Source organism: Mercenaria mercenaria, chromosome 2 (genome assembly GCF_021730395.1).
Source record: "Mercenaria mercenaria strain notata chromosome 2, MADL_Memer_1, whole genome shotgun sequence".
Taxonomy (NCBI): domain Eukaryota; kingdom Metazoa; phylum Mollusca; class Bivalvia; order Venerida; family Veneridae; genus Mercenaria; species Mercenaria mercenaria.
This window is the reverse complement of record NC_069362.1, coordinates 29,204,809-29,227,041: the sequence shown is the minus strand read 5'-3', so window position 1 is coordinate 29,227,041 and position 22,233 is coordinate 29,204,809. Positions and strand designations below refer to the sequence as shown.

The window sequence follows — 22,233 nt, the reverse complement described above, 5'->3', positions numbered from 1 at the left end:
CCATACCAAGCTTCCTATAGTCCACTCTGATGTTCTACCAGTAGGGGGCTTAAAACATCAGATTCAGTGAATTGGTATCCTCTTGCCAGGGCACATTTCTCCATAGCAGTTAAAATTTTTACCATATTTTATTGAAGTCATTCAAACCATGTCTCAGATACAGCTACAGACGGACAAAAACAAAACACTATATAATTATGGACTGTATCTACAAGTACAAAGGGCAATAAATCTTGTCTTCCTGAGGCAATACAACAGAAACTTGCAGGCCTGCATTTACATGTAGCATATAGTATTTAACATATCTACTAGATGGACTGATGGAAAGACGGGCTTGAAAACAACCAAAATTATATCCTTTCCATGGTGGATAACAAATACAGTCAACTTGTCTATATAAGGACTACCCAAGAGTGGTCTCATTTACTGGTGGTCATTATTCATGGGTTAAAATTCACTGCATTTAAATCAGGAATGACACAAGTAGTCTTCATATATGTGAACCTTCTAGAGAGCTGAAGAGGGATTTCAGACTCCATTGAAGGATTTGCTGTTCTATTTTTTTTTAACTGGAATTTTATGCAAACTGCAAAAATCATAAAATCATCTTCAGTTTTACACATACAGGGACTTTTTGTGAAATTTCAACAGAAGTGTGATAAAAGAAAGAAGATTCATCTCAATTTTTCGAAACAATTTCCTCCTCCAAGGTTTGTGTGACAGGAAATTTGATTGAAATTTTGTCTTATTGTGGTTTGGGTTTTCACGATTTGAAAAATCATGAAATAATGCCCATATTGTGAAATCACAACTCCATCAAGCAGGCTCACAGCCAAATGGAAACTATTTATCATTTAAGTTGTAATTAAAGAGAAAAAAAAATTATATAGAAGCAAATAAATGCAATGACAGATGCAAAATATCTCTATCTGGATTCAATATAAATGTAAAACTCAAATTTCAGTCAGTTCTTGAAAATCAAACATGTTTTTTTTCTGAAGTGTAAAAGACTTTCGCAGATGTGTATTTACTATAGAAACTTATTACAAACAATTAAATTCTGATGGTAACGTGCATTAGCTATTTTCAAATGCACTAAAGCCTGGATTTTCACTGACAAAACAACCCCCTGAACTGCATGTTATTACAATAATTCTGCTTGAAAACTTATTGCCCCTTTAAAAGCTTTTGTATGACAGTTACGTGAAACTTACCAGTTCTGTCCTCATTGAAATTTCAAATGGATTTGTGTCTGGATGTTCAGCTGAAAATAAAATACCAGTAGTCATTCATAGGGATTATAATTTCAGAGAATCAGTGTACATATCACTTTTGAGTTGCTTTTTTAAGCTGATATCATGAGTGACCAAATATCAAACATGGATAAGTTCATAACTGAACTTTAATCTTAAAAGCCAGTAACAATAAACGACAAATACTAACATAGCAACTGAATTATGCTACACTTAACATTCACTCAACATAAAATTGTATATTTCACTGGATGTCATATGCGATTGTAATGTACTGGTACTAGATATCATTCAAATGCAATTTCTTATTACCGGTATGCTTTACTTTGCTGCTATCACCATATTTTAGACTTGTTTCTTCTTGTTAATAAACTAGATTAAACTATTACTATTTATTATTATTATTATTATTATTGTTATTATTATTTATTATTATTATTATTATACCAGATTTATATAGTGCCCTTTTCATGATAAACATGTTCAAAGGCATTTTACATATAGCAGACGCAGCCACACAGGGCGCAAAATTCATCCTCTACTAGTACAAACACAGAGCGATCTGACCAGAGGGACAGAGTGAGATAAAGCCCCCAGAACAGACAGAGAGAACATTCTAGATACAGACATTTCCGGCTAACTTATATTTCTCCCCCAAAACTGCTTAAGTTGACTTTCATCAGTAAGAGAGTCGTGGAGCAAGACACTGACAGGCTATTTTGTAAATATACAACACAATGCTTCACACAGGCTAGCATCTTAAAGGTCCAATACTAAGGAAAGTGAAAATTTTAATTTCTTTTAAAAAGCACAGAAACTATTTCATTTTATTGGAAAATGAAAGTTGGTATGCAGAAATTCGAAATAAATCGCAGTATATGTACAATTATTTTTCTATGAAGTATGAAGAAAGTTAAAAAGACCTGGGGGGTCATTCTGTCGATTTATTGAAATTTCAACATAATACACATACATTTCTTTGAGTTCCAAAGACGTTCCCTAAATTTTGACCTGTCAATCTTCATTATTTAGTGTCTTGCAGAAGTCTATGCACTGGCTATGAAAAAAATTGCCTACTCACTTTCCCTTAGTAATGGACCTTTAACAGCACTATGTGAAACAGAATTTTTCTAAACATAACTATACTTTAAATAAGCACTATGGCCCATCTAATGACCACTGTCTACTGTCTGTCAAAGAAAAGACAGACTGATAGACATATTAGCAACCAATATATCCTAGCTGCTTCAAATGAGGGAGGTGGGTGTAAATATATAGGTTTATTACATACTCATTTATAAACTCCGTTAAGTTTCAATGAACCTTAAACATTAATATTTTTCTGTACTGATTTTCAAATTTCATATCGGGTTGACTGACGTCATTTGTGATGTCAGTTTCATGTATCTCCTCGCCTTTGAAAATAAAATTTCTTTAACGAAAATATATTTTCAATTTTACTTAGGCTTTAGAACAACTTAACATCAGTTATGTAATCATTTAAAGTATAAATGCGTATGTAACAGGAAGATTATTAAATTTACATTGAACAATATGCTGTTCTTTTGCGGAATAATATTGGGGCTCCTGAAGTTGCGAAATATTTCCACTGCAGAACTTATGCATACTTCTCGATGCAAATCTAATAACCTATAACTATCATAAGCCTATCATAAACTCAAACAAAGAAAATAATACAAATCGAAGAAATCAATTAACTATTTTTCTATTTTAAACATCTAAATATTTTAAAAATAAGTGCAATGTCAGCTTTTCCTGAAAAAGTAAAAAAAGTACAATGGAAAAACAGGAATGGCGCTTAAAAATTATCACTTCAGTCTTGCAATAAAAAGGTCTCAGATAGTAAAAGTTACATGGTTTGTTGATGTTTGATCAATCTATATTAGAGAAAACAAAGCACAATCCTGACACAGATTTCTGAGACACAGCATATCCTGAATATTATGATCACCAACAAACTATCTATCATAATGATTTTAACATGCCAACTACCTTTTACTTCAGTTTTTTAGCAATCACTGACTCCATTTGACAGTGCCAGCAATGTTCAGCCATTCTGTTTAAAGCAGAATCTTATCAGAATGATGCTTAATAACCCAATATGGAATATACTGGGTCAGCATGTGAGCTATCTCAAACAATAGAAATGCAAGAAAATTGTAAGTTTGCTTGTTTGTTTTGGTTTTTAAATTGTTTTCAACAGTATTTCAGTTAATATGTAACTGCCGGCAGTACAAACCTGTTCTCCGCAAGTAAATGCCAACTCCCCCACTTGAATCAGTAGTGGAGGAAGAATGATTTCAGACACAAGTGTCTTTTATTAAATCATTATGGAGAACATAATTATTACGCCCGGCCCTGGGATCAAAATCAGGACCCCACAATCCAATTAGATCTGTGCTCCCCCTACTGAGCTTAGAAGGCCAGCTGCAAGTTGTACCAAGTTTGGTGAACACTGGAAAAAAACTACTAATTCAAATTAGAGACCAATCACTGTCAAGTTTAAGATTGTTAGTTATTGAAAAGGCATAACACCAAGGTCACTTAGACAATCTGGATGATTATTGAACTTTAAACTGACAAATCTGTGACCAAGCTCAGTGAACACTGGATAAATACTGTTTAAGTAAGAGAGCAAACACTCTCAATTTTCACTATCTTGAGTATTTCAAGGGCCATAACTCCAGAGATACTTGGAGGATCATCCTGATTATTGATCCTGGCTGAGATGCTATGCCCACCAACATTGTCATCAGAGAACATAGGATAAGAACTTCTCCAAACTGAAGAGTGGACACTGTCAGTTTTGGCAAATATCATTAACGCTAGGGCAAATTTATTTCAAAAACATTACACTATAAACAGATAGAGCAGAAGTGAGATGAACTGGGATTTCTAAGGAGTTTTGACACTTTTGTTGAGTCTCAATGGTGGCAAGTGCTGTCCTTTAATTTAAGATATGCACAGGTATTTCCTAATTTCATTTTGTCTCAACAAAAAAACAAGGGGAGGTAATAACATGTTAAATATAGCACTGATTAATCTTGCGATTCAAATCTATACAAACCAAATATCTAATCTTCATTTATTTATTCTGAAATGAATTTAAATATGACTATGATAAAATCAAAGAAATCAATTATCAAACTACCGGTAATATTTAATTCAAATCATAAGAGGGTTACAGTCACATCTTTGATAAAATTTTACCATTTTGAAAGTTAGTACTGTTATCAAGCATAGTTCTTCAAATACTACTCAGTGCTGTTATTATAAGTAAGTATTTTGTGACAATCACGCACACTCACACATTGGAATGTATACAAAAAACAGAGAAATTATGAAGTTGTGAAAAGAATGTTTGATGAGTCTGGTTTCTTAACAAAGAAAAAGATTCTGCTAACAGCTAGGATCTCTTTGTTGTAAGAAAAAACACTCACTGATTATAGATAATTCAACATCCTAAAAAGTGGTTTTGCATAGTAAAACACTGCTATATCAAACACTGGAGCTGGCTAGCATTGCAGAATATTCACAATATAGTGGCCACTTAATTTACAACAGAATAAGGACAGTTAATAAATTTATTGAAAATAAATCTCTTGCAAAAACATCTGATCTTACAGTGTGTTAAAATTAATCTGAAAACAGAAAGAGGGTTTCTACGAAGAACCTCTTGAATGCATTCTTATTCTTCTGAGATTCAACATTTCTAAGACAAACCATGTATGAAACTGGAATGCAAGAATGCTTAAAGCTTGCAACTGACCGACTGACTGAATGAGTAGGATGTAAAAAGAAAACCAGAATTTGTAAAGAAACAAACTACTGGTAAGGAAGAGAGAAAAAGACAATTCTGTATACTGGATATATCTCTACACCTACCCACTGTTGTGAGCCTGCAAAATTAGCAATTTTTTCTCTAAATTCCCAAATTGAAAAATTAATGTTTCCACATACGAGTTATAACTTGCTTGTGCTGAGGCCACAAAATGTGACCATCAAACTATCTTAGTCTGAATCTATTTTTTTAACATAAAAATTCTGCCAGTTTTGGAATATCAGAATGAGTTTTGGCATTTATAAATGTTTTTTTCTAGGAATTCCAATGTTAATTTCACAGACAACACAGCAAAAAGTGACTCTTTTCATCAAACCATATTTTTTTACCAATCAAAGGTGTTTCCTCTGAATCTTCTATCTGCAAAAGCAAGCATGCAAGGTTTTTATTTGCTACAGACAAATCAATCAGGACGCTTGTGTAAAATAAAAGGTCAAAAACCAATTGAGCCCAACAACTATTGATGTCTATCAAAGCACTGTATCATTACTGAATACCTGAAATAGCAAAACAGACTTGCAAAGATAAGAAAATACATTCCCTCTGAAAGCATTTATATATCCATGCAATGAAAAGTTCCTAGGCAACATAAAATCAGTTACCTCACACTGTGTTTGGCCTCCATTTCAATACGATGATTTTCTGCAACTCTAAAGGTAAAGAAAATCTGGATATATATCAAAACCATAATACATAGATTACAGCTAGAATTTAAAAACTGCTTATGCTGTGAAATTATTCAATTTTATGAACATTAAATCTTGTGGTCAAAGTGGTTATTTCCTGGGGATATGGGTGTGAAGATTTCAACTTTTCTCAAAAAAGTATATGTAGAGGGTCTTTAAAATAAACCATTTCTATCCTTAGCCTTCAGGCTACATTCCTGAAAGCATTTGTGTTGCTTTAACACTTCCAGGTTATAGTCAATAATTACAACACAGTTGTGGCATTTTTCCATTCTCACTGTAATCCACTTATCTAAAGAACTATCACGATACCCATATTATATCTAGTTCTCACCATTGACAAGTCTGTTATGAGGCAATAATGGCTGATCCTCCTCATCTTCATCTTCATCATCAACATTTATACTCTGGTAAAAAATGTAACATTTTCTTCAGTAAATCATATAAATAATTCTTTTATATTGAATCATTTTACTGTTTCTGATTAAAATAATATACAGTTAAACCTGTATTAAGAAGCAAGCCAAGGGAGTGACAAAATGACTGCTTAATGCAGGTAGCTGCTTAAGACAGGTAGAAATAAGAACAAAATGTCAAACTGGGAAGTAAGCTGAATGGCTGCTATTTACAGATGGCTCCTAAGGCATTGTCCTCTATAATACCCCCTGCTACTTGGCAATGTGACCTTGATTTTAAATGGCCAACATATATATGTAGAAGGCATCTATGGACCAAGGGCAATCGACCATCAAATAGTAAAGTCTGACAGTATGATGTAACAATGTAGATGTAGATGTGGACATAAAGAGTGCTGTTGTAAGGACTGTGTGATTGACTATCTGAAAAAGTTTGCCAAGGACAGAACAGAAGAGCTGTACAGAAGTTTTTACCATTGTGTGTATGTGTGAAGGGGAAGTGGTGTTATGTGGAAGTGGAAACTAGGAATCAATACAGCGAAACACAAGCAACTGAAAATGAAAGAAACAGGACAAGACTTAAGAACAACAAAATTGGGAGGATAAGTGTATCAGGGGAGGGGATAAAAGGAGGAGTATAGGGGGCAGTAAAATTCTGTACGGATTTATATGAGAAAAGGATAAGAGGGAGAATGGAATACACACTTTAACAGGGAAGAAGGATAGGGTGGCTCTAAAACATCAGTAACGAGTTGAAATTTAAAAGACTGATGTCTGTCTCCTAAGAAGACTAATCCTTATGTGAAGTCATTGTTTTATTTTCTAACTGAGAAGTTTGCCACAAGTTTTGAACCAACACTGTTACAATAGTAATACAGTAACCTTGACTTTTGGGACACCTGACTGTCTGACCCTTACAAAGATAGAGTAAAGTTTGATGTCAGGGGATACAGTTAATGAGACAGAGATTGAGAAGTTTGCCATTAAACTTTAACCTGAAAGCATCACAACGACCAGGATCAGTTCAAAAGCCCTCCTTATTACTCAAATAACCAAGCTGAAAAATAAAATTTATCAGAAACCATTCCCCACTTTATCATGACCTCGATCTTTGACCCCTTTCAAGAAGGGTTGCATCTACAGATTCATCTTATTGACCAAGGACCAAGTATTCTTAAATCATTTAATATGTTTAATGGATACTGTTTCCCCCATCAACTGTCTCTAATAACCTGAAAATAATTTGTTATAAATCTCAAGACAAAAGACAATCAACGTTTGTACAATGTAGTTTAAATGATGCATTCAAGTCTAAGACTTGAAGAAATGTATACATATACTTCTAGTTAAGTGGCAAGAAACAGTCATGGATGGTCCCTTATATCAACCTGTATGACTGTACAGTGTACATTGTACTTTTGTACTCACTTTATGAGTACTTTCTAGTAAAACGAACAGTTTCAAATAAGATTATCTTACAGCTTTTTGTGTGTCTTTCTTCTTCAGTAAAGCATTAGCTATACCCATGGCTTCTGTGACAAACGTAACTGTCAGAAAACTGTAAAACAAAAATATATTTGACATAAAACTGAAAACTTTTGGGGTGGCTCTTAAAAGATTACATGATTTTTTAGGAATATATCATACCATAGTATACAACATGTGCTTACTTTAAGTATGAGGTCAAGTATCTTCATTCTTGCACATTGCCCTTTTACCAAGTGTTAAAGTATCAACTTTGAGAACATTAATTACCTCTACAGCTCATTATTGATCTTTAAAACCATTATGAATATACTGAGAGATTCAATTATCATGACATGCCTAATTGGCAAACACCATCATTTTAAATTTTATATCTTTAAAGTACACCGGAACCTTTCAAAATATTTCAGAACATTTTAACATTCAACACATTTTAAGTAGAAGTACATAAATTGCATGTTTTACCTCATGAAAGACAGTATGATAATTGTGATGAGGCTCAGTATCCATCCTGCCTGCTCAAAAGCTTTTGGCATTGTGAGAGCTCCTGTCCCAACAATCAGGTTGAAGACATAAATCAGCCCCACCTGAAATCATATCAACAATGATTTTGACTGATATAAAGTTTGAATGTCCAAAACATCTTCAGGAATAACAAGATATGCACTAGTATTTACTTCAAAGAGATATTCAGCAACACAGGCTGTAAATCTTATTTCTACTTTCAAAGAAATAAATTTTGTTCCAACATCTAAGTACAGTCGAAACTCGGTATCTCGAATTCCAAGGTCCGTGCTTTTTATTTCGAGATAACCGAAATTCGAGTTATGAGGAGGGACGTATATTGACGAAATGATGAAAAAAATTGGTTCCAAAACCTTTTTTAATCTCCAGCTATTTGGCACACTATAAATATAGTACAGTGTAACTTCCGAAAACCGAACGACCTCCGGACCAGCCTAAAAGTTCGGTATTTGGAAGTTTCCGGAATTTAGAAGTTCGGAAGTTTGCAGGCAAAGTGGACGTGGTGCACTAAAGTTATGTTTTCTTACACGTAGGATGAAGGGGATTATTATCCTTTATAATTGTACAAGTTTGTTTAAAGTAATTAATTAAATGATTAATTATTAATGAGTTGATAAATTACAAACATTAAATGCTGTTCTGTTTTGTATGATAAAGTTCCATTTTTGTATATAAAACAATAATAGCATTTACTAAAACATTTTCCACTGATATTTTACCATCTTTGATGTTCCGAGTTCATCAATATTTAATTTATTTTGATACTGCATAGTTTAAACGATGTAACTAAATTAATCAAAACATTGATCTTTCTTTCATTCAAACATTAAGAAGTTTTCCACATGTAAGATATTTAATTCATCACTTTTCATAAATTGAAAACATATTAAAGTAATCGCTGATTATTTCTTAAAACTTTTGCATCAAATGAGCATTGTGTCAAAAAAAATTTCGTCATTAATAGATAAACAAAAAAACATGTTGACAACTTGCCACAAGCGTTTTTGGATTTACAATATGTTAAAGACAGGTTGCACTTTTAATCCGGCGAATATTTTGCTGTTCGGTTTTCAGAAGTCAATTTTAGTGTTAAAATATAAACAGTCCTTCAAAAATCGTCCGGTTTTCAGAATTCTGAAGTTCCGGTTTTCAGAAATTAAAGACATATAGAAATAGTTTATAAAGCCCTCGTCAGGCCACAGCTAGAATATGCTAGCTGTGTTTGGAACCCTTACACCCAACAAAACATCCACCAGATCGAAATGATTCAGCTGAGGGCAGCGCGATGGGTTAATCATGACTACTCCCCTTTAACAGCAGTGTCACAAACATGCTATTGTCAGCTGAGATGGCGTACCCTTGAAGATAGGAGATCTGATTCACGCCTTCTTATGTTCTACAAGATAGTGAATGGTTTGGTTGCTGTGCCACTCCCCCCCACCCATGTCAGCCCCCCATCCCGTCTAACAAGACATATGCATCCCCACTCCTATACTCAGATCCTTACTCCCTGTAATTACTATAAGTACTCTTTCTTTCCATAGTGCTTTGGAATTCCCTTCCAGTACAACTTGTGCAAGCCCCCACCCTGAATCAGTTTAAGCAGGGTGTGACCAAACTTGTACACAATGCTTAACATGATAGACCTGTTTTTAAACTGCTTTTATCTGTAAATCCTTCTTGTTTTTAACACTATCAACTGTATTCATACTTGCAATACACACCGTGTATTACTTTTATCCTCCTATCCAATCTACTTTTAACTTCCGGTACAGGCGCGCGAGAGGAGTGTTGCAGTATAAATAGATAGAATAAGAACAAAAAAAAACGGGACTTTGAGTTTCGTTCGGTTTTCAAAGGTTTCCGGTTTTTAGAAGGTCCGGTTTTCGGAAGTTCCACTGTATACCTTGCAATAAATCTTTTAAAAACGCATCACAAAATGATTACAAATTTAAAGTTTATTTTGATTTTATTTCCATGTAGACATACCGTAATCAGAAATACACAATCTACACATACATGTTGGTCAAGTAACATTTACGGCATACGCGCGTCCACATCAATATTCAGTACACTCGGCACTTAACGCGTACACGATTCCGTACAGTTTGTGTTTATCAAAGTTTTCAATTTTTCGAAGAATAAAAATGATAATAAACTCAAATGTTTTTTTTGAGTCAAGTTTCCTTTTTGTACCATGTTTCTCTCCCGGATAATAGCATTTCGATCTGACATTTTGATGATGCTTTCTCCAAAGAAGTTTTTTTGTTATACAATCTCATCGTGATTACCTCTTATTAATCCTTATTAAAGATCCCAACTGTTCAAACTAATTAATGCATTAGTTTAAATTTTAAGCAATTTTCATAACGTCTCAAAAACAAATGACCGCTGATTGAAGAAATCTAATGTTTACATGAAACAATTAACATTATGACACGTGCAAACAAGTATGACATCATCTCACATTGATATTCGCCGCACCTTTGATATGTCGGCATCACGGCTTTCTGGTAAGGCAATAAACATGGACATGTGTTAAAAACCAACCACATTCACAATGACATGTGTGAAATTTTATTGCATATTTTTCTCACTTCGACTTACCGAGTTTACAATGCACTTGAATTTTAATGACGGAACTGAAAAACCCTCTTGACACATCCGAAGTCTCAGTAAGTCAAATTTTGACATAACCGGAGTTGAATTACACATATAATGAAGGAAATTTGACGGGACTTGAATATTTCTTCGACTTAAGTGGAATTTCGAGGTAAGCGAGTTTGAGATACCGAGTTTCGACTGGACATAAGTATCAGTCTGACAATTATGTAAGTCTATTCTGTAAAACACATTTCTCACTGCAGGGCTGTCGGAGGCAAGTGGTACTGTAATTTTGCATGCTGCGACCCGGATCTTCAAACAAAATGACATCAAAACCAACAAGGGACATCTACTGACAACAGGCAACTATCCTAAATGACAGTCAAAGCATACTTTAACTAGAGATGCTTTTGAGAAAAGCGCATGTCTCCAACAACTGCCTAATCATCTAAATTGGCATTTCTTCTCCATTATGTATCTGAGTCAACCATGCACCAAGACCTATAGCACTGGCATCAGTACTTTCGGTAATTCATGGGCCATAATTCTAACGTGCCTGGACCGATTAGGCTAGTTATCAAACATGGCTAAGGACTTATTGTCAAACAGATTTTGTTCAAGTTTTGTGAAGATCAGCTGAGTCCTGTTCGACTTAGTGCGGACAAGTTTTGTGACAGACAGACACACATATACACAGACAGAAAGATACCCACTATTTAGTGGGAGACAATTATTGCGCATAATCAGTCTTGAGGTCACAGTGACTTTGATCTTTTACTTCCATTGAAACAAGAGGGATCATTTATGGACACTTGCAATTATCCTATGTTTTTGACAACTTTCAGACCAAAACATTCATCAGTTATTGAGTGGAAACTATTTTTAGTCTAGAGATCACTGTGATCTTTGACCTACTGACCCCTGATATAACAGTGGTCTTCAACTGATCAAGGACAATCATTCTATGTCATGTTATTGGTATTGTTTAGTTTCTCAACATGACCATTTCGGTATGGGTGGTTCCAAAACTCCCGCTTTCATAGCCTTGGGTATTGTATAATTACCCCTTGGATATGGTGCCTGCTTTTTAATTTTGTCTTTTGACAGTTTCTGTGATACGCAGGCTCCATAACCTCAGATCCCCTTTCTAAATTCCAGTTTGTTTAGTTCTGCCCATTGTTTTCTCGTTTGGGGCTAACCCTTTACTAAATATCTGGGGACCAAAGCCGCTCTACATGGAATTACACGCCTCAACACGTGTATCATTTAAGATTCCAGGTTCACCGCTGTTTGAATACATCTGCGGATGTCTCTAAATTGATTTTTGTACGTTTAGCATGTGTAAATGTTGAGGTCTGCTCAACCCGGGGCTAGAGGGTGTGGACGGTAGCATGCATTTCCACTACCATCCATGAACAGGCTCAGTCAAACCGAGCCTGCAACATTTTCGTTTTTGTCGTGTTGGGCGACCTGTGAAGCTTCCACTTTTCTCTATTCTATACAGTTTGATGACTGTAGGACAAAGCATTCTTTAGTCATTGAGGAGCAGTTCAATGTGACCTCGACTTTAATTCAAATGACACCTGAAACTTTAGTGGCAGGTAATCATCTTACGAAGTTCGACAACAGTAAGTCGAAATCGGTTCCCTAGACAGCAAACTTAATCGTCCAGAACCGGTTCTCTAGCTAAAGTATCGTGCATAGGCTAAGGAACCGGAATTTTATTTCTATCTCCAGTTATTGGAGCCCTGTCCTGTACACAGGTGAAGAACCCACAAGAGCCAGTTTCGAATTTAACTTAGAGATCATCAAGACAAATATTCTGACGAAGTTTCATAAAGATTAAGTCACAACTGTTGCCTTTAGAGTGTTCACAAACTTTTCATTTTACTTGACCATGTGACCTAGTTTTTGACCCCAAATGACCCAGATTAAAATTTGACCTAGATATCACCAAGACAAACATTCTGACCAAGTTTCATAAAGATTGAGTCACAACTGTGGTCTATAGAGTGTTCACAAGCTTTTCCTTTGATCTGGCCTACTGCCCTAGTCTTTTACCCCTCATGACCCAGATTCAAACTTGACCTACGGATTATTCAGACAAACATTGTGACCTAGATTTTGATCCCACATGACCCAGGTTCAAAGTTGACCTATAGATTATCAAGACAAACATTCTGACTAATTCTCATGAGTTTCAAACTTAAATTGTGGTCTCAAGAGTGTTGACAAGATTTTCCTTTGATCTGGCCTAGTGACCTAGTTTTTGACCCCACATGAACCAGTTTCAAACCTGACCTAGAAATTATCAAGACAAACATTTTGGTCAAGTTTCATAAAGATTGAGTCACAACTGTGGCCTCTAAAGTGTTCTCAAGCTTTTCATTTGATTTAACCGCGTGACCTAGTTTTTGATCCTACATGACCCATATTCAAGCCTGACCAAGAAATCACCAAGACAAACATTCTGACCAAACTTCGTAAATATTGGGCCACAACTGTGGCCTCTAGAGTGTTTACAAGCTTTTCCTTTGATCTGGCTTACTGACCTAGTTTTTGACCCAACATGATCAAGTTTCGAACTTGACCTAGAGATCATCAAGATAAACATTCTGACCAAGTTTAAAAAAGACTAGGTCATAAATGTGGCCTCTAGAGTATTCACAAGCTTTTCCTTTGATCTGGCCTACTGACTTAGTTTTTGAACCCACATGACCCAGTTTAGAACCTGACCTAGAGATCATCAAGACTAACATTCTGACGAAGTTTCATAAAGAATGGGTCACAAATGCGGCCTCTATAGAGTTCACAAGGCAAATGTTGATGGACAACGCATGACGGACGACTGATGAGGGATGCAGACAGACACCGAACAATGGAGTTTTCATATTTATTTGTGACCTGTTGTAACCTTCTGTTGCCTGGTGTAACCCTTGTAACCCTGTATCCAAAAGCATTCAGCTGAAACTGAGTTTTCATATTTATTTGTGACCTGCTGTAACCTTCTGTTGCCTGGTGTAACCTTGTAACCCTGTATCCTAAACATTCAGCTGAAAATGAGTTTTCATATTTGTTTGTTACCTGCTGTAAACTTCTGTTGCCTGGTGTAACCCTTGTAACCTTGTATCCAAAATAATTCAGCTGAGACTGAGTTTTCATATTTGTTTGTAACCTGCTGTAACCTTCTGTTGCCTGGTGTAACCCTTGTTACCCTGTATCCAAAAATATTCAGCTGAAACTGAGTTTTCATATTTTATGTGACCTGCCATAACCTTCTGTTGCCTGGTGTAACCCCTGTAACCCTGTATCCAAAAACATTCAGCTGAAATTGAGTTTTCATATTTATTTGTGACCTGCTGAAACCTTCTGTTGCCTGGTGTAACCCTTGTAACCCTGTATCCTAAACATTCAGCTGAAATTGAGTTTTCATATTTATTTGTGACCTGCTGTAACCTTCTGTTGCCTGGTGTAACCCTTGTAACCCTGTATCTAAAAATGTACAGATGTAATTTGATTTTTAATAATTTCAAGTAATGTGACCTGCTGTAAACTCCTGTTGCCTGGTGTAACCCTTGTAACCCTGTATCCAAAAACATTCAGCTGAGACTGAGTTTTCATATTTATTTGTGACCTGATGTAACCTCCTGTTGCCTGGTTTAACCCTTGTAACCCTGTATCCAAAAACATGCAGCTGAAACTGAGTTTTCATATTTATTTGTGACCTGCTGTAACCTTCTGTTGCCTGGTGTAACCCTTGTAACCCTGTATCCTAAACATTCAGCTGAAATTGAGTTTTCATATTTATTTGTGACCTGCTGCAACCTTCTGTTGCCTGGTGTAAACCTTGTAACCCTGTATCCTAAACATTCAGCTGAAATTGAGATTTTATATTTCTTTGTTACCTGCTGTAAACTTCTGTTGCTTGGTGTAACCCTTGTAACCCTGTATCTAAAAATGTTCAGATGTAATTTGATTTTTAATAATTTCAAGTAATGTGACCTGCTGTAAACTCCTGTTGCCTGGTGTAACCCTTGTAACCCTGTATCCAAAAACATTCAGCCGAGATTGAGTTTTCATATTTATTTGTGACCTGATGTAAACTCCTGTTGCCTGGGTTAACCCTTCTAACCCTGTATCCAAATACATGCAGCTGAAACTGAGTTTTCATATTTATTTGTGACCTGCTGTAACCTCCTGTTGCCTGGTGTAACCCTTGTAACCCTGTATCCTAAACATTCAGCTGAAATTGAGTTTTCATATTTATTTTTGACCTGCTGTAACCTTCTGTTGCCTGGTGTGACCCTTGTAACCATGTATCCTAAACATTCAGCTGAAATTGAGATTTCATATTTGTTTGTTACCTGCTGTAAACTTCTGTTGCCTGGTGTAACCCTTGTAACCCTGTATCTAAAAATGTTCAGATGTAATTTGATTTTTAATAATATCAAGTAATGTGACCTGCTGTAAACTCCTGTTGCCTGGTGTAACCCTTGTAACCCTGTATCCAAAAACATTCAGCCAAGATTGCATTTTCATATTTATTTGTGACCTGATGTAACCTCCTGTTGCCTGGTTTAACCCTTGTAACCCTGTATCCAAAAACATGCAGCTGAAATTGAGTTTTCATATTTATTTGTGACCTGTTGTAACCTTCTGTTGCCTGGTGTAAACCTTGTAACCCTGTATCTAAAAATGTTCAGATTTAATTTGATTTTTTATAATTTCAAGTAATGTGACCTGCTGTAAACTCCTGTTGCCTGGTGTAACCCTTGTAACCCTGTATCCAAAAACATGCAGCTGAAATTGAGTTTTCATATTTATTTGTGACCTGCTGTAACTTCTGTTGACTAGTGTAACCCTTGTAACCCTGTATCTAAAAACATTCAGCTGAGATTGAGTTTTCATATTTATTTGTGACCTGATGTAACCTCCTGTTGCCTGGTTTAACCCTTGTAACCCTGTATCCAAAAACATGCAGCTGAAATTGAGTTTTCATATTTATTTGTGACCTGCTGTAACCTTCTGTTGCCTGGTGTAACCCTTGTAACCCTGTATCCAAAAACATGCAGCTGAAACTGAGTTTTCATATTTATTTGTGACCTGCTGTAACCTTCTGTTGCCTGGTGTAACCCTTGTAACCCTGTATCCAAAAATATTCAGCTGAAATTGAGTTTTCATATTTATTTGTGACCTGCTGTAACCTTCTGTTGACTAGTGTAACCCTTGTAACCCTGTATCTTAAAACATTCAGCTGAGATTGAGTTTTCATATTTATTTGTGACTTGATGTAACCTCCTGTTGCCTGGTTTAACCCTTGTAACCCTGTATCTAAAAATGTTCAGATTTAATTTGATTTTTTATAATTTCAAGTAATGTGACCTGCTGTAAACTCCTGTTGCCTGGTGTAACCCTTGTAACCCTGTATCCAAAAACATGCAGCTGAAATTGAGTTTTCATATTTATTTGTGACCTGCTGTAACTTCTGTTGACTAGTGTAACCCTTGTAACCCTGTATCTAAAAACATTCAGCTGAGATTGAGTTTTCATATTTATTTGTGACCTGATGTAACCTCCTGTTGCCTGGTTTAACCCTTGTAACCCTGTATCCAAAAACATGCAGCTGAAATTGAGTTTTCATATTTATTTGTGACCTGCTGTAACCTTCTGTTGCCTGGTGTAACCCTTGTAACCCTGTATCCAAAAACATGCAGCTGAAACTGAGTTTTCATATTTATTTGTGACCTGCTGTAACCTTCTGTTGCCTGGTGTAACCCTTGTAACCCTGTATCCAAAAATATTCAGCTGAAATTGAGTTTTCATATTTATTTGTGACCTGCTGTAACCTTCTGTTGACTAGTGTAACCCTTGTAACCCTGTATCTTAAAACATTCAGCTGAGATTGAGTTTTCATATTTATTTGTGACTTGATGTAACCTCCTGTTGCCTGGTTTAACCCTTGTAACCCTGTATCCAAAAACATGCAGCTGAAACTGAGTTTTCATATTTATTTGTGACCTGCTGTAACCTTCTGTTGCCTGGTGTAACCCTTGTAACCCTGTATCCTAAACATTCACAGGGGTCACGCTGTCGATCACCACTTGAGCCATTTGCGACAAAAAATTAAATGTGGCTCCGAAATTTTCTAATTGGCGAAAATGGCCCAAAGCTATGTCTGTCTGCAAAACTACGAATATTGCCAGTTTTACGAACCAAAAGGTGTGAAAAATCGATAATCTGTGTAGACACAACATCCGTTATTGAAAAGGAGGGAGCCAATTTGCATTTTTTTTTATTTGATCAGGCAGTTAATTGGCGATAATTAGATTATTGAATAACAAACTGGATAATTATAATCTTCATTTTGTGCACTTGATACGATTTTATGAGCAGTCGGCCGTTAGACAAATTTTCTATGATTGCCGAGGGTTAGTTTGGGCAAAACAAATAAAAATGCTTTAGACAAGCAGAAATTGTAAGTATTGAACAGCTATGATGATAGAAAAGCAATAAAACATAGGTATTTTATCAAATATTTAATTCTAACTTACGTTTTCCGAATTTGTCACCCGTCCGATTTTTTATTGCAATCTTAATAAAAAGCCAATAAAAAGTCTACATTTAAGAAAAATATGACAAATGTTGCAAAAGGAGCTCTTATTTTGAAGTAATTTTCGAGAATAAAACATGCGAAGGCATCGAACCCCACCCACTTATAGGTAATGTGCAAAATAAAACACTGTTTTTTTTTTAAACTGTTTTTTTTCTTTTTTGACATCTTTATTTTAAATGTGATTTTAAGATTTTTTTATTAAATGGCAGATGTTTATAAAAATGATAATTTTAGAAAATAACACAAATTGATTTTCTAAATATCTTTTTAAAGGGTTACTAAGACTAATATGTAATAACTACATTAATTTCTTGAATAGTATGAGTACTTTGGTACATATAATGTAGCCCTACAAGAACATCAATGCTATGCGCTTCGCCGTTGTTGGCCTCATAATTTTATCTTCGGAAAAGCAGTGGCTCAGAGAAAAAAATTCCCAGTGTGACCCCTGATTCAGCTGAAATTGAGTTTTCATATTTGTTTGTTACCTGCTGTAAACTCCTGTTGCCTGGTGTAACCCTTGTAACCATGTATCCAAAATAATTCAGCTGAAATTGAGTTTTCATATTTATATTTGACCTGCTGTAACCTCCTGTTACCTGGTGTAACCCTTGTAACCCTGTATCTAAAAACATTCATCTGAATAAGTTTTCCTATTTAATGTGACTGACTTGCTGTAACCTTCTGTTGCCTGGTGTAACCCTTGTAACCCGTATCCTAAACATTAAGGTTACGAAGAAGGCCTTGAGAAACAAAAATCAAACAACACCAAATCAAAGAAAGAAAGATTTGTTTGACATGAAAATTAAACAGCATGTAAAAGATGTATATTACTTTACGAAACAAGTGTCAGTATACTGATATAAACATTGAATTCCAGAAAATGACTGTCTATAGGGGCTCCACTTCCGGACAGTCAAACCACTTTAAAAACTCACCATTTTCAAAGAAATGTTACACATGTTCGTTTTGATGCATTTGCAATAGCGTGCGAGTGGTGAAATTTCACATAACAAGGTGGGACACAGTTTTCAGCAATTGTTTATCTTTATTTCTTTACAAATGGCATTCATTTTCAAAGGGAAACAACTTTTTCTCGACAATTACTTAAAATAGCTGGAAAAAGTTGTCTCCCTTTGAAAATGAATGCCATTTGTACCTAAAGTATTCTGAAAAAGTTGTCTCCCTTTGAAAATGAATGCCATTTGTACCTAAAGTATTCCGGAAAAGTTGTCTCCCTTTGACAATGAATGCCATTTGTAAAGAAATAAAGATAAACAATTGCTGAAAACTGTGTTCCACTTTGTTATGCGAAATTTCATCACTCGCATGCTATTGCAAATGCATCAAAACGAACATGTGTAACAGTTCTTTAAAAATGGTCAGTTTTTAAAGGCGTTTAACTGTCCGGAAGTGGAGCCCCTTTAGGCGGTCCTTTTCCGGAATTCAATGTTTTTATCAGTCTACTGACACTAGTTTCGTAAAGTAATATACATGCTTTACACGCTGTTCAATTTTCATGTCAAACAGCTCTTTCTTTCTATGATTTAGTGTTGTTTGAGTTTTGTTTCTCAAGGTCTGATTCTCATCCTTAAGCAGAGATTGAGTTTTCATACCTATTTGTGACCTGCTGTAACCTTCTGTTGCCTGGTGTAACCCTTTTAACCCTGTATCTAAAAATGTACAGATGTAATTTGATTTTTAATAATTTCAAGTAATGTGACCTGCTGTAACCTCCTGTTGCCTGGTGTAACCCTTGTAACCCTGTATCCAAAAACATTCAGCCGAAATTGAGTTTTCATATTTATTTGTAACCTGATGTAACCTCCTGTTGCCTGGTTTAACCCTTGTAACCCTGTATCCAAAAACATGCAGCTGAAACTGAGTTTTCATATTTATTTGTGACCTGCTGTAACCTTCTGTTGCCTGGTGTAACCCTTGTAACCCTGTATCCTAAACATTCAGCTGAAATTGAGTTTTCATATTTGTTTGTTACCTGCTGTAAACTTCTGTTGCCTGGTGTTACCCTTGTAACCATGTATCCAATAATATTCAGCTGGAACTGAGTTTTCATATTTTTATGTGACCTGCTGTAACCTCCTGTTACCTGGTGTAACCCTTGTAACCCTGTATCCAAATACATTCATCTGAAATTGAGTTTTCATATTTTATGTGACCTGCCGTAACCTTATGTTGTCTCGTGTAACCCTTGTAACCCTGTATCCAAAAACATTCAGCTGAAGTTGAGTTTTCATATTTATCTGTGACCTGCTGTAACCATCTGTTGCCTGGTGTAACCCTTGTAACCCTGTATCAAAAAAGCATTCTGCTATAAGCATTGTGACGTTCTGTAACCTCCTGTTGCCTGGTGTAACCCTTGTTACCACATATCCTTAAACATTATCATATGGTATGGTACATTAAGAAAAAATGTCCTTAATAGTGAGAAAAACTGTAACCTGTAGCCCAGGTTACAAACACATATGCTTGGGAATTTAGGTTGTTTTTAGGACATATCTAATTGGAAGTGTCTAGGGGTATGGATCCGTACCCCTAGACAAGCTTGTTAGCGGTTTTCTAGGGGTACGGACCTCTTTTTTCTAGAGATTTATGGTTATTTATATCTTAAATTTTGTTGAAAATGAAATAACAACTAAGTCTTAACCAGTCTTCGCTTAAAACTTGGATCTAATTGGTTTACAGATACCAGCGTTCGTCCGATTGTTTACCTTCTCTTTCAAAACCTAAATAACCGAGGAACTCCAAATGAATACACTGTTCTGTGCCGATAGGAATTAGTTTGTTGTCAAATAAACTGTTGATAACAGCTAGATTAATGAATCTATCCCTTAAATGAATTCTACTTGAAATTCAGCAAATAAATAAATAAATAAATTAGGCATAATAATATGCACCAATCTATTTTGTTATTTAACAATGTACAATAACATTGTTGTATAATGATAATCGGCACGGAACTGATTGTTTAATAATCAATTAAGCGACATTAAGTAAAAGAAACTGTTTGTGAAAACGTCCCATGTATCTCGTAACGGCTACCAAATGTGTGAAAAACGTAAATTTTATACACTAAGGGCTAATTATCATTTAAAAATAGTTTTTCCCCAACATACTTATAATTATTTTGTTTAATCTTTTTACTGCCAGTTCGAAATTTCGTGATTTATTTGGTGTTCCTCAGTTATTTACGTTCCGAAAGAAAATGTAACAAATCGGATGAATGTTGTTATCTGTAAACCATTTAGATCCAAGTTTAAGGTGAATTCTGATGAAATGTTATTTGTTATTTCATTTTCAACAAAATTTGAAATGTAAATGACCCGTAATCTCTAGAAAAACGTAGGTCCGTACCCCTAGAAAACCCCAAAGAGGCTTGTCTAGAGGTGCGGATCCGTACCCCTAGACACTTCCTATCTAATTTTATTAAGGGTAACATCCTGACCAACTTTCATTAAGATTGGGCCAAAATTGTGACCTCTAGAGTGTTAACAAGCTTTTCCTTTGATTTGACCTGGTGACCTAGTTTCTGACCCTAGATGACACTATATCAAATTCGTCCAAGATTTTATTAAGGGTAACATTCTGACCAAGTTTCATTAAGATTGAGCCAAAAATGAAAATGTGACCTCTGTATTGTTAACAGTCAAACTGTTGATGACAGACAGATGGACGACGGACACAGGGCTATCACAAAAGCTCACCTTTGAGCACTTTGTGCTCAGGTGAGCTAAAAAAATAAATAAATCTATATCTAATACTGAAAATGCGTTAATTTATTCCGCATGAAACTGTTTTTTTGCCCTTTCCGTGTAATTTCCTGCCAGCTAAATTCAATGATTTCACTGTATACACCTGTTATACAGTAATAGGATATCAATTAGCAGGCCTCTAGACTACAGGTCTAGCTACTGCCTATATGATTTCCTCGAGCTCGATTTGAGAATTTTCGTATCATCCGGAATTTTATTGTCCGATGATTATTCAACGTAAAAGGAATCATGAATAGATTTCTTACACTTTTTGAATAGTGTGTGCCTACTTCACCGATATCGCCTGCCATGATTACAATGTACTGTTTGAAAGCAGAATTAGATGGTAACTATCTGTTTTTAGATGACGAAAACAACTCTGAATTGTCAAGACATCTTGTTGTTGTTGTCATATGACCAGCTGCTTAGAAGGCTGAACACCACTAAATCCAGCTGATCTTCATTTCATGTAAAATCCACTTTCTTCATAACGGTTATCAACATTTTCTAGTATATCAGATTTTCAGAAACTTATATTCCCATAAAGAACTAGATCGCTACTTTAGAAAAACAAAAAGAAAAGGGGGTGTAGGTTCTAGGCGTATTCCTAGAAAGGAAAGGTTAGGATTACGGAAGTATTTTAAGAGGTATATGTTAGGACATGCATAAATGATGTTGTAAACTTACTTATTTCACTTAATTTTTCATACCTGCCTTACTATTTCGTGTTTTCTATCCGCCGTTTTGGGTTAGTATAATCTTAATGGCGGCGCGCGGAAATATATTAGAAATATGAGTGTCAAAGTTAAAAAAAATTATATACTTTGAATTTTATGATTTATAAACAAAAAAAAATGCAGATATATACGAAACATAGATAATTCTATAATATTTTATTAGTGAAATGTGTAAGTTTACATTGTAATTTATGCATGTCCTAACATAAATTTGATGTCTCTTAAATACTTCCGTAATCCTAGCCTATTCTCATAGGGTTGTCTAGGAATACGGAGCTCCTG

General features: G+C 35.3%; 1 protein-coding gene across 3 annotated transcripts in view; it reads right to left on the bottom strand.

The window, feature by feature from the left end:
* The window catches only part of LOC123563607 (transmembrane protein 104-like), a 37,838-nt gene extending 16,194 nt beyond the window's left edge, over positions 1-21,644 (bottom strand). The window contains exons 1-5 of one of the 3 annotated variants that reach the window (XM_045356489.2): positions 21,481-21,644; positions 8,168-8,289; positions 7,697-7,775; positions 6,136-6,208; positions 1,215-1,264 (exon numbers count right to left, since the gene is read on the bottom strand). In XM_045356489.2, coding sequence (XP_045212424.2) covers positions 1,215-1,264; positions 6,136-6,208; positions 7,697-7,775; positions 8,168-8,289; positions 21,481-21,525 — 369 coding nt within the window. In that variant the 5' untranslated portion in view covers positions 21,526-21,644. Of the gene's footprint in view, positions 1-1,214; positions 1,265-5,444; positions 5,476-6,135; positions 6,209-7,696; positions 7,776-8,167; positions 8,290-21,480 lie in introns of those variants that run through there. The other 2 variants (XM_045356490.2, XM_045356491.2) reach the window with 2 other exon arrangements.
* Between the last annotated feature and the right edge of the window lie 589 nt (positions 21,645-22,233).